The sequence below is a fragment of the Felis catus genome, chromosome B2 (assembly GCF_018350175.1).
Source record: "Felis catus isolate Fca126 chromosome B2, F.catus_Fca126_mat1.0, whole genome shotgun sequence".
NCBI classification, from domain to species: domain Eukaryota; kingdom Metazoa; phylum Chordata; class Mammalia; order Carnivora; family Felidae; genus Felis; species Felis catus.
The window spans coordinates 66118509-66131198 of record NC_058372.1 but is presented as its reverse complement, the minus strand read 5'-3'; the positions used below and the strand labels follow the sequence as shown (position 1 = coordinate 66131198).

At 41.4% G+C, this 12690-nt stretch overlaps 1 protein-coding gene and 1 long non-coding RNA gene across 2 annotated transcripts; one reads left to right on the top strand and one right to left on the bottom strand.

Moving 5' to 3' along the window:
• Positions 1-281: 281 nt before the first annotated feature.
• On the bottom strand, positions 282-8527 carry LOC109500186. The gene is made up of 3 exons (XR_002157827.3): positions 8392-8527; positions 2967-3073; positions 282-493 (listed from the first exon to the last, which is right to left on the bottom strand). It is a non-coding gene; the product is annotated as an uncharacterized LOC109500186 (long non-coding RNA).
• Positions 8528-8613: 86 nt separating this feature from the next.
• Positions 8614-9912, top strand: OOEP (oocyte expressed protein). Its single transcript, NM_001077245.1, is given in 3 exon segments — positions 8614-8868; positions 9073-9252; positions 9621-9912. Coding segments are annotated over 3 exon segments (450 nt in total). The 5' UTR covers positions 8614-8678; the 3' UTR covers positions 9701-9912.
• The last annotated feature ends 2778 nt before the right edge of the window (positions 9913-12690 follow it).

Below are 12690 nucleotides of genomic sequence, written 5' to 3'. Positions count from 1 at the left end.
ATAATTGGTTCCCAAATTTTAATCATTTTCTTTTCTTTTTTTTTTTTTGTTCAAAACTCTGGCACTATAGCAAACAATGCTGAAATGAAAAAACTTTGTTCATGTTGCTTTATTTGTGAGTTATTGTAGGATGGAGTCCCAGACATTTAACTACTAAGTCATAGAGGCTGCAAACTACATTTTTGTAGGTGACAAATTATATCTTTAAAAAGTATATCCTTTTTATTAGAAGTTAGTGAAGAGCACCCTCCCACAGAAGTTGTTAGGTCCCTCAGTATTCAACCAGGTATGTGGGATTGGTAAAAGGGAGTTGAAGAAGATGCTTCAGGGTTATTATGCTGGTCATCTGTTCTGGAAAGCAAGTTAAATGGAAAGAATGAGACACCGAGTTGAGACTGGAACCTGTAGAATTTCTGATATCTTGAGGACTTCATAGTTGGTGGATCTGGTAGCATCAGGAGAGAGGTTCTTGGTGGAGATCAGGTTTAGAAACCTGGTCAAATTTGGGAATCAATAAGAATTCTTAGGAAGCAAGTGTGAAGACAAGAATAGAAGTAGAGGATGGGATCATCAGAACACCAAACATTATTTTTTTAATGCTTATTTTTGAGAGCTCTCTCTCTCTCTCTCTCATGCAAGTGGGGGAGGAGGAGGGAGAGGGACTGAGGATCTGAAGAGGGCTCTGCGCTGACAACAGAGAACCAGATGCTGGGCTCAGACTCAGGAACCATGAGATCATGCTGGGCCGAAGTAGGATGCTTAACCAACTGAGACACCCAGGTGCTCCAGAACACTAAGCTTTAGAGGGAAGATCATGGAGAAGTCAGGACTGGTGATAGAGGGTAGAGGAGAATCCATAACTTTAATGCCATCATGTTTAATAAAATTAACAGCAGCTTATTAATATATCCTGCCCAGATCCTGTTCAAGTTTTACAGTTACTTATTTGAATCCAGATGTTGGAAAGACCTTCCGATCACATTTGATTAATGTCTTTCAGTCTTTTTAAATTTTACATGTGTATGACCTAGAAAACCAGGTTATTTTTCCATGCTTCATTTGCTGATTGTATCTTCATTTCACCCATCTCCATGCTTCCTAAAAACTGGTAGTTAGAGCAAGAAGCTTGAATAGTTTCAGGTTCAATTTTATTTTTGGAAGGAAGACTTTATCTGCAGTGGTCTTTACTTCCTGTTGAATATCAGAAGGCATGTATACACTTCTAATACTGAAAACTAACCAGTGGGTTCAAGTGTTGTCATCCTGATTCACCTATTATGAATTTTTCCACCTGCCTTTCATCTAATAGTTTTTGTGTTCATTGATGATCATTTGCTTAGGTCTATTATCCCATCAGTGATTGCAAAATGGTAATATTTTAATTCCACCTTTTATTTTTTATTATCACTGGCTTGAGTTCTAAATAAGGTGCTTTCCTTATCTTGATTATTCCAAAAGAGTTTCTACGAGAAATGTGGTGTAAATACTTGGTTCTACCCACAATATATCAATTTCCAGCATAATGACTTAGTGCCTTGTCAGCTTCCAAAGTGACTAATCTGTTGGAATTTGGGATTTGGCTGTGGACAGTCATTAGGTTGATGAATGAATGGTATAGTCCTTTGTTTATTTAGGTCCTCTTTTATATCTTACAGTAAACTTTTATAGTTTTATTCTATTTGGTCTAGAAAACTTTTATAGTTTTATTCTATTTGGTTTATTACTTTGTGTTTTTTATTATTTGAGATTTTCTTTAAATTGTTGTTTTCTGGGGGCGCCTGGGTGGCTCAGTCGGTTAAGCGTCCGACTTCGGCTCAGGTCATGATCTCGCGGTCCATGAGTTCGAGCCCCGCGTCAGGCTCTGTGCTGACTGCTCAGAGCCTGGAGCCTGTTTCCAATTCTGTGTCTCCCTCTCTCTCTGACCCTCCCCCATTCTTGCTCTGTCTCTCTCTGTCTCAAAAATAAATAAACGTTAAAAAAAAAAAGGTATTAAATTGTTGTTTTCTGTTTATCATTGTCCGTTAGTATACTAGTGCACTATTGATTTTGGCATGTTGTTCTTGTATCTGATAAACTTGCTCTCATTAGTACTAATAGTTTTATTTATTTCCCTCAACATCATATCATCTGCTAGTAATGACAGATTTTCCCCTTCATTGTCAGGATTTGACCTGACACCATTGTGGAAGCTGGTTAGTCTTTGTAAGGTTGTTAGCTTTGCAGCAGTTGTTGCAACTTGAAGACCTCTGGGCAGACAGTTGGAAGGAAAGGGAAGATGATATAAAGCAGAGAGAGCAGGGACAAAGTAGAACCAATAAGCATGAGGTGGAAGCCACAAGGATGTGGACTAGAGCTTATGTCAGTCTTTCGGCACCAGTGACGAGGGTGTCCTGCAGGAGAAACTGGCACTCTTCTTCGTGGAGTTAAACATGCACCCATGCCCTCAGAGCCATGGTTCTAAATTGTGGTTCCAACTACAGGGCCTCTGGAGAAATTCCCTACTGAGGGAATTAGCCATGTTAGTCCAGAGTCCCCAAGAGGTCTCAACATGAAGGTTCTACACTAAGGTCTTGTACCCCAGACACACCTCAGGGCACCTCAGACGCCCACCAACTGCTGTGGGATGTTGTGAGGGGAGGTGAACATAGACTCATTCTGGGGCCAGGAGTGACACCCCCACCCCCAGCTACTTCAAGCCTGTGTTTAAAATCAGGAAGGCCCATGAAACCAGAGTCCTGGTGACTACAGGCCAACTCTACCATCTCTCTCACTCTTACTCTCAACCTCTTGGGAAACCAAACACTTTCCCACAAGGCCATCAGCACAGAACTGTCTTTTTAAATTTTAACTCTTCAGATTAGTGGTGAGCTCTGAAATAAATCTATTTGCTCAAGAAACAAGAAGGCCAAAGCAAGGTGAGGATCTGAGTATACTTGTTTTTCTCCAATTTCCAGGGCCCAGCCCACCTCACAAGGTGGGGCCAATTGTCTTCATGGTGCATGGGCAATATGATTCAGTTCCTTCAAGAGCCATTCTCTGAGGGCTTCCTTGGCCTCCTTAGGTCTGAGTTGCCCTACAGAGGAGGGAAGAGCAGTCATATTAGAATAAGAAACTTGTGGCATGAAATTTAAAATAGGCACGTGATTGGCATACAACTCAATTCCCCCAGGCACTTCCACTTGCAGAACTCAGTTCTTAGTCCATACTCAGGATGTGCTGACTCTAACAATTCACCTAGAAATTTAGAAGCTCAGGAGTCAAGGTTGGGAGGCTTTGTGGAAGGGAGGGGAGGGGAGGGGAAGAACAAATGGACTTACCTTTTTAAATATTTTTTTAATGTTTTATTATTTATTTTTGAGAGAGAGAGGCAGAGCATGAACAGGGAGGGGCAGAGAGAGAGACACACACAGAATCCAAAGCGGCTCCAGGCTCCGAGCTGTCAGCACAGAGCCCAACGTGGGGCTCGAACTCACAAACTGCGAGATCATGACCTGAGCTGAAGTCAGATGCTTAACCGACTGAGCTACCCAGGTGCCCCTGGACTTATCTTTTTAAACAAACTTACCGGTGTGCCTGGGTGGCTCAGTCAGTTAAGTATCTGACTTTGACTTCAGCTCAGGTCATGATCTCAAGGTTGGTGAGTTCGGGGCTGTGCTGACAGCTCAGAACCTGGAGCCTGCTTCAGATTCTGTGTCTCCCTCTCTGCCCCTCGTCCACTCACACTGTCTCTCTCTCTCTCTCTCTCTCTCAAAAATAAATAAACAGTAAAAAAAATAAAATAAAATGGGAACAGCCATATATAATGAGCAATGTTCCCAGAAAATCTCTAACATAAAAGAGGAAAAAAGAAACCTGAAAACAGAAACAATGTAGTAAACAGAAGAAAACTTGAAAAGGCATTCGTATCTTCTGAAAGATAAGAGAAGACATTAAATTCATGAAATAACAGATCATAAAAAGAATATCCAAAGAATAAAAGAGGCTTATCAAATAGGAAAGAAAATATAAGAAAAATATAGGAAGAATCTAGATCGACCATAGAATGTGGCAATCAATTAACAGAGATTTCAGAAAATAATAGAGAAAATGTTGAGGAGCAAATTGCCAAAGAAATAGTTCAAAAAAGTTCCCAGAATTGTAAGAGCCTATGTTTTCAGATGGAGAAGGCACACTGATCAACGTAATGGGTAAAAGAAAATTACACAGGCACTTCATCAGGACACTGAAGGACAAAGAGAAGTTCCAAGACACAGACAGAGACGGAACAAGAAAATGACACACAAAAGGAAGGGGAACCTAGTCTAATATTGTAATGGTAGATATCATACATCTGTTAATACCCATAGGTTTACATTTTTTCAAAATAAAAAGTTGGTGGGAAAGGAGTACAATAAAATATATGTAATATTACAAAACAGTAAAAGCAAAAATTCCCAGATACTTGTATACACATTTGTTTCAATGGAAGGATAATCCAAAAATGAATGATAGTTAACTATATTGTGGAGGAGAAGACAGGATAAACAAGAGGGGATTAAATATTAGAGGGGATTTAAAAATGTACATTTCCCATAATGTTTTAAAAATGTACTTTGTAAATTATCCTTATATTCTAAATAGCCCATCAGTGATGATTTTCATTTCTTACTTTGAGTATTATTTAGTAGTGTGGTATAATGTCTCTGTATTTATCCATCCATCCAACCATCCATCCAAGAGAACTAGTGTATAATTACTGTTTGTAAATGCTCTTAAACATTAGAAAAATGTCCTAAAAAAAAAAAAAAAGAAAAATGTCCTATATTCACAACTATTAGGCCTTTTTATATTCCTTTTCTGCATAATTGCTCCTAGTCTGACTGATTTGTTGAGTATCATCTCCTTACTAGTTTATTTTCTTCATTTTAATCATTTTTCCTGTAACATACATTATGATATTATTATTTGATGCAAAAAAATCAGTGTTACGTCATCATTAGGCTTTGTACCATTTTTCACTGTGTAGAGATTTCTTAAGACCTGAAAATTGCAAGAAGTGAGGTTATGAAGAACAAAGCTTCTCAATGAGAATTTACAAAATCAATTCACTCATATACTTATTGTCTGAACCCAAAGCTCTCCAGACTGGTTCCTCCAGGGCTAAGCTAGGAAAATGAAAGCATGCGATCTGCTGAAGTCTTCTTGGTGGGTTTTTTTTTTTGTCTTTTTTTTTTTTTTTTTTTTACTTTATGGGGTGGAGAGAGCTTAACCTGCATTCAGCCACAGAGCTAGAAAATGTTGGAGCAGTATTCAAATCATGACCCCTTGCACCAAAGTTAAATCAAGAAGCCTTGGAGGTAATAGAATGATTCATATTGGCAGATTCTGCTAAATCCCAAAAAACTCTGTTTGACGCTGGCATAAGGTCAGCAAATAAAACTCAAGACTTGCTAAATGTAGGAAACTTAATATGGAGTTTCTGCATAAAGCTAAGATCCCAAATGACTATACTTCCAAAATAAAACTAAATCAGAAGTAAACTTTGCTATCTAGATGTGATTGGCAAAGGAACATGTCTAGACCTTGCCTTTCCTCAAGTATGTCTTGACCTAATAATTATCACAAACCGGCCTTGTGGTTAACTCACACTGTATGTAGGAATCTGAAATTTTTCAAGGAGATCATTTGAAGTGGCCTCAAGTTGAATGTATCATTAAGACAATTGCTGAAGAAAAAAATGATCAATTTATGAAAAGATGAAATTACATCCCTTATGCCCAAGTTTAAAAAATTAACCCCAGATCATTCAAAGATTTACATGTTAAGATAGAAACTTTAGCATTCTTAGTAGAAAGTATATTGAGTATCTTTGGACCTTAGTGCAGGGAAGGATTTCTTAAGCAAGACATGGAATGCACTTACTATAAAGACTTACAAGTCTGACTATATTAGAATTAAACATTTTATTCATCAAAAGACACCTTAACATGAAAAAACAATTAAAAAAATTTTTTTAATGTTTATTTATTTTTGAGAGAGAGACAGAGACAGAGACAGAATGAGAGAGGGAGACACAGAATCCAAAGCAGGATCCAGGCTCTGAGCTGTTAGCAAAGAGCCCAACGTGGGGCTGTAACACACAGACCGTGAGATCATGACCTGAGCTGAAGTCGGATGCTTAACCAACTGAGCCACCCAGGTGCCCCAACATTAAAAAACAACTTAAACTAGAAGACATTCACAATACACACAACTGAAAAAAGATTAGTAAGAGATTGAGGGAGAATACTTGAAAGGGAGAACTTTAGGGGCCCCTGGGTGGCTCAGCCGGTTGAGCATCCGACTTTCGGCTCAGGTCATGATCTCACAGTTAGTGGGTTCGAGCCCCGCATCAGGCTCTGTGCTGACCTCTTGCTCAGAGCCTGGAGCCTGCTTCAGATTCTGTGTCTCCCTCTCTCTCTACCCCTCCCCTGCTTATGCTTTGTCTCACTCTGTTTCTAAAAAATAAATAAATGTAAAAACATTTAAAAAAAAAAAAGGGAGAACTTTAGGGGTGCCTGGATGGCTCAGTCGGTTAAGTGTCCAGCTTCAGCTCAGGTCATGATCTCATGGTCTGTGGGTTCAAGCCCTGCGTCCAGCTCTGTGCTGACAGCTCAGATCCTGGAGCCTGCTTTGGATTCTGTGTTTCCCTCGCTCTCTGCCCCTCCCCCACTCACACTCTGTCTCTCAAAAATAAATAAACATTAAAAAAATTTTTTTGAAAGGGAGAACTTTCATATATTATTTTATATCCTTGAGAGGTTTTCTTTTACAATGTGCAAATACTATATTGATTTTTAAAATTAAATTGAAGAAGTAAAAATATCCACTAAAGTTAGAGTCAATATCTCCTCTCATAGAGATTATCTGATAAGTGTTGTAGCCCAGATGATGTGGATGAGGGAATTCAGGACATTAAAACTATCACCCTTTTGTAAATTATCAAAATTTTCCATTAAAAAGATTTTTTTAAAACAAACGCATCATAGCTAATTGTTAAGAACAAAACAGTTTGCACAATATGCTATCTATTCTAGAACAACTACCAAACAAGATTTCTAGAAATGCATTAGAAAAAGTATAAGAACATGCATGAGATATCAGCTTCAGAACAATGATTTCCTGTGGGAAGGGAAAGATGCTTTAAGTGATACCTATTTTATAACCTTTTTTAGTGTTTAAATTTTTTTGTAAATGTTTATTTATTTTTGAGAGAGAGAGAGACAGAGCATGAGTGGAACAGAGGCAGAGAGAGAAGGAAACACAGAATCCCAAGCAGGTTCCAGGCTCTGAGTTGTCAGCATGGAGCTTGAGAGCTCCAACTCCGTGAGGGCTCCAAAACCATGAGATCCGACTGAGCCACCCAGGTATCCCTTTAATTTTTTTTTTTAAGTTTATTTATTTTTAGAGAGAGAGAGAGAAAGAGAGGACCAGTGGGGGAAGGGCAAAGAGAGAAGGGGACAGATGATCCCAAATGGGCTCTGTGCTGACAGCAGAGAACCCCACATGAGGCTGGAACCCATGAACTTGGAGATCATGACCTGAGCCACCCAGGTGTCCCTAAGTGACATCTATTTTAAAGAAGAGAGGTGAGGCAAAAGTGGGAAGGTGTTAACATCTTGTTAAATGGGGGAAGTGGTGGGGGTTACATAGGTATTTGTTATACAACTTTTTGAATGTGTGAAATCTCTCATAATTTAAATTTTTACCTATAATTAAGAATATTGGGAAGAAATGTGCATCAATACTAGTTGTTTTAGGATGTTAGAATCAAACGGGATTTATAGTTGCTACATTTTCTGGAAGGACTACCTCTAACGTTTATATTTTATTTTTTTAAATTCTTATTATTTTTTAAGTTTGTTTATTTTGAGAGACAGCAAGAGCAGGGGAGGGGCAGAGAGAGGGAGAGCGAGAGGGAGAGAGAGGGAGAGAGAGGGAGAGACAGAGAGAGAGAGAAAGAGAATCCCAAGCTGGTTCCACACTGTCAGCGCAGAGCCCGATATGGGGCTTGAACTCAAAAAACCGTGAGATCATGACCTGAGCGGAAACCGAGAATCAGAGGCTTAACCTGAGCTACCCAGGCACCCCTCTAACATTTATATTTTAAAACAGGACACACTTGCTTGAATCATTTTGAAGCAGTAACCAACCGTAGAGTCAGGAGACAACAGGGAGCAGAAGAAAGTAAGTGTAGATTCAATGAGCCGGCCCTTGGCCTGATCTACCTACCTACTTACTCCTGGAAGGTAACATAGAAACCTTAACCTAGACACGGAAAGTGATTTGAGGCAATGAGGCTGCCAATTCAAACCGCACTGTTAATCAGCTATGTGCCGGCGCAGGGGCCTTAAAGGCTAAGTGAGACCTTACGCAGCGGCGATGACCAAGGACAGCTTCTGAGAGCGGGCTGGAACTCAAATGCTAGTAGCAGGAAATCCGGGGGCCGCCTTCTCAGAGCCACCGAGCAGGGGCGCCGGGGCGGGGGGGGGCGGTCAGTTGGGTGAGCTCACCCGGAACCGCGCGCGCGGGGTCGCAGGAAGAGGCGGGGTTGGCCGGGAAACTTAAAAGGGAGCACAGGATTCGCGCCTCCTTGGGGTTCTGCGGGGGCTGCTTGGACCTTGCTCGGACCTTGCTCTTCCTGGGCTGCTGGACCTAGCATGGCAGACGATGCAGGTGCTGCTGAGGCCCAGGGGGACCAATGCACGCCTGCCCAGTCCCTGGGCAGGCTGCTGAAGTTACCACTTCCACCACCTCGGATTCGCACCCGGCCATGGTGGTTTCCTGTGCAGGAACTGAGAGACCCACTGGTGTTTTACCTGGAGGCATGGCTGGCTGACTCGATCTTTGGTGAGCCACCCTAGGTGTGCTGGTGCTGTAACCCCTCCAGTCCGACAGCCCAGAGCAACTCTGGACAGTCTCTGCCTGATTTGCAGGCCACATTTGACACCAAGATGCCCACCTTCCTGCGCTTTCCTCTCCTGGCCTTCAAATCTAGCTCCCACTGACCGTCGTTCGACCATGTTTCCCCTCAGTCTCTCTTTTCCTGTTTAGGCCCAGACAGAGCCATCATTCCAGAAATAGAGTGGATGAGCCAAGTCCTGCTGACGGTGGACATAGTTAACTCTGGGGACTTAGTTGAAATCACCATCTTCGGACGGCCCCGTGTACAGAATCGGGTGAAGAGTGTGCTCCTGAGCCTGGCAAACTGGCACCGGAAACATCGTGCCCGAGGTGAGCGTCTCTGAAAACCTGCAAGTGGAGGGAGCCACTGGTTAACCACCTGGCGGTACCTGCCTTTCTTCCAGCCTTTATTACCATAGCAAAACCTTTTGCAGTTTCTTAACTCCAGTGTTCTGCATGCATCCAGTTTTCTGGGCATCCCTTTGTGAGAGGAGTGCAAATAGGACCTTGGGAAAGCAAATCTGACACATTCAAGCCCGTCACTGCGCACGCATCCTCAGCTTGGTTTTACCACTGTGTCCAGATCTCAGGTTCAGAGTCTCCATCTGAGAAGTGATGCTGCTAGCACTTCCCCTCCCCTCCCCCCACTCCCCTCAATGCTGAGTACTTTGGAACAGTGAGCATTTTTCCTTATCCAGCTGAGAAGATGAATCAACTTGAGGAGTTCTTGAAGACCCATGCATCAGGTCCCCAGACTCCTGAACATCGTATTGTGTAACTATTTTCAGGAGCATTGTGAGAACAGTCCTGCTTCTGCTGCTAAAGTTCAAGAGAAGCAAGTATGCATAAATCTCTGCATTCTTTTTTTCCTGTGTCTTGATGGGTAGTGCTCTGATTATTATGATGCAAAAGTGAGTTTGTAGTGCCATTCTGGTAAAGAACTGAATTTCCTTTTTGTCCAATGCTATAAAGAACTTTGCTGACTTAAAATTAAGCAAATACATAAAAGATTCATGTCTTGATGTGAGAGGTGGGTAAAAGGCTGATGCTAGTGGTCTTATTTTTTCCTTTGCTTCTATCATTTGGAATCTACTAGCCCTTTTATGATTTTATGGCCACAGTCAGGCCCCTAAGCACAGGCCCACGAATTTGCATTTCTAATAAGCTCACAGGTAATACCAATGCTTCCCTCTGGGGCTCTCACTTTGAAGTTGGTGGTTTGGCCCCTGGGTACCACCTATGGTGCATTTTCTTTTTGGAGTGGAGCCTTCCTCCCTGCACATGGGTGGGTGTTCCAACATGAAACCTGAGGTGACTGCTTATTTATTCTGTTGGCATTGTGATTCACCAGAGTACAGCCAGGGTCCTTGGCATCTTGACTATTGGAAGGCATCCTGCCACCAAGCCAGCTGTCTCCTTTCTCTCTGAGGCCTGCACAGGTGTTCTGCATGAGCTGGGTTTTTCCATTACCCATTACCATGCTAGGACTAATTTGTGCAAAATAGCCCCCACCTAACACTGCCTCCACTTTCAGGAAGCAGGCTTCTTAGGGGAAAGGTTATGGGGAGCTCTGTGGCTTCAGAGTGGAATTGATTCAACTCCTGCAATTTCTTTACCCCTTATCAGTAATGGATTCTAGCTGTTTGCAAGGGTTGTAAACACACACATACACAAGTCTTTTAAAATGTGCTGCTTTGGGGAGGGGGTTTCCTGGTGGCTCAATCAGTTAGGCATCTGACTTCTGCTCAGGTCATGATCTCACAGTTTGTGAGTTCCAGCCCTGCATCCAGCTTTCTGCAGTCAGGGCAGAGCCTGCTTGGGATCCTCTGTCTCCCTCAGTCTCTGTCCCTTCCCAACTCATGTGTGTCCTCATGCATGCTCTCTATCTCAAAAATAAGTAAACATTAAAAAACTTTAAATGTGCTGCTTTGATTACAGGTGATATCGAACGTTTTTCTAATTCACATTTTTGTAAAATGCTTTTACATTTCTTATTCCTATATTCTTTCAACTCTGAAGATAGGAATTTTTATTATCTGTATGAGCTTTTGTAACAAATAATGGCCCATTATAACCAATATTTTCCACTCCTTTGCTTCTCAAATTTTTTGTATACGAAAAAATTCCATTTTCTGTAGTTAAACTAATTATTTTCTGTCTGATTTCCCCTCATCCTCATCCCAACCCCTTTTAATTAAGCCTGGGTACTCCTGCGTTTATCCTTCTGCAGAAATTTGATTAAAAAAAATTCCAACAGGTTATTTCTACTGGGATATCTACAAAACCATTAAACACTTTTTATAATGTTATTTGGAGGAAGAGGATTATGCTTAAAACATTCTAATTGTCTAAAAATTATCCAGAATTATTAAATGATCCTGTGCATTTTTCATCCTTTACGTACATTAACATGTTGAAGCCCTTAACCCCCAGTACTTCAGACTGTGACTGTATTTGGAGACAGGGCCTTTAAGGAGCTAATTAAAGTGAAATGAGGGGGGCGCCTGGGTGGCTCAGTTGGTTAAGTGTCTGACTTCAAAACTCAGGTCATGATCTCATGATTTGTGAGTTTGAACCCTTTATTGGGGTCTGCTCTGACAGCTCAGAGCCTGGAACCTGCTTTGGATTCTCTATCTCCCTTTCTGTCTGCCTCTCCCCCACTTGCGTGCACACTCTCTCTCTCTAAAAAAATAAATAAACATTAGAAAAAACGAAATGAGATCCTATGGGTGGGACCTTAACCAATATGACTGGGGCCTTTATGGGAAGGGGAAATATGCACAGAGATAGGTGGGTGCATGGAGAAGAGACCATGTGAGAAGACAGCAAAATGGCAGCCATCTGCCAGCTGAGGAGAGAAGCCTGAGAAGAAACCAATCCTGCTGACACATTGATTTTGGACTTTCAGCCTCCACATCTTTGAGAAAATATTTAAGCCACCCGGTGTGTTGTCTTGTTATAGCAGCCCTAGCAAACTAATACACATTTAGTATGGTTTTTCTCTGTGTTCCCTTTCACTGCATGCTGATACGGTATTTTTACTACCTTCATAACTTAATAATTAAAAATAATTAAAAAATAATAAAAAGATTGTCATTCTTTTCAGAATTTGGGGGTAATATTAGCTAAGTATTAGAGCTTCTATCACCTACCAGGCCTTGTGCCAAGCACCAAAATATGATGCTTGGAACATGATTAACTTGCTAAGGTCACAGAGCTAGGACATTGGGATGGATGGGTGAGATTTGAACCAAAACATTGATTCCAGGATCCAAACTCTTTATACTGTCCCACGTGCTTTCATTTTTCCTCCACACCTGAATTTAGACTCATCTCATAGTTTTTATTTCTTTTTAAGAGCAATTAGAATAAACCTCTTAATTGTAAAGAATCAGGGACAACATGGTTTTTCTTTTTCTTTTTTCTTAAGTTTATTTTTTGAGAGAGAGCTAGAGAGGGAAAGAGAGGATCCCAAGCAGGCTCTGCACGGTCAGCATGGAGCCCAATGTGGGGCTCGAACTCATGAACCGTGAGAGCATGATCTGAGCTGAAACCAAGAGTTAGACACTTAACTGACTGAACCACCTAGGTGCCCCATATTGACTTTTTAAAGTTTATTTATTTATTTTGAGAGAGTGTGTGAGGGAAAGGGGCAGAGAGTTAATCCCAAACAGGGTCCACACTGTCAGCATGAGAGCCTGACACAGGGCTCCATCCCAACGAACTGTGAGATCATGACCTGAGCTGAAATCAAAAGTTGGATGCTTA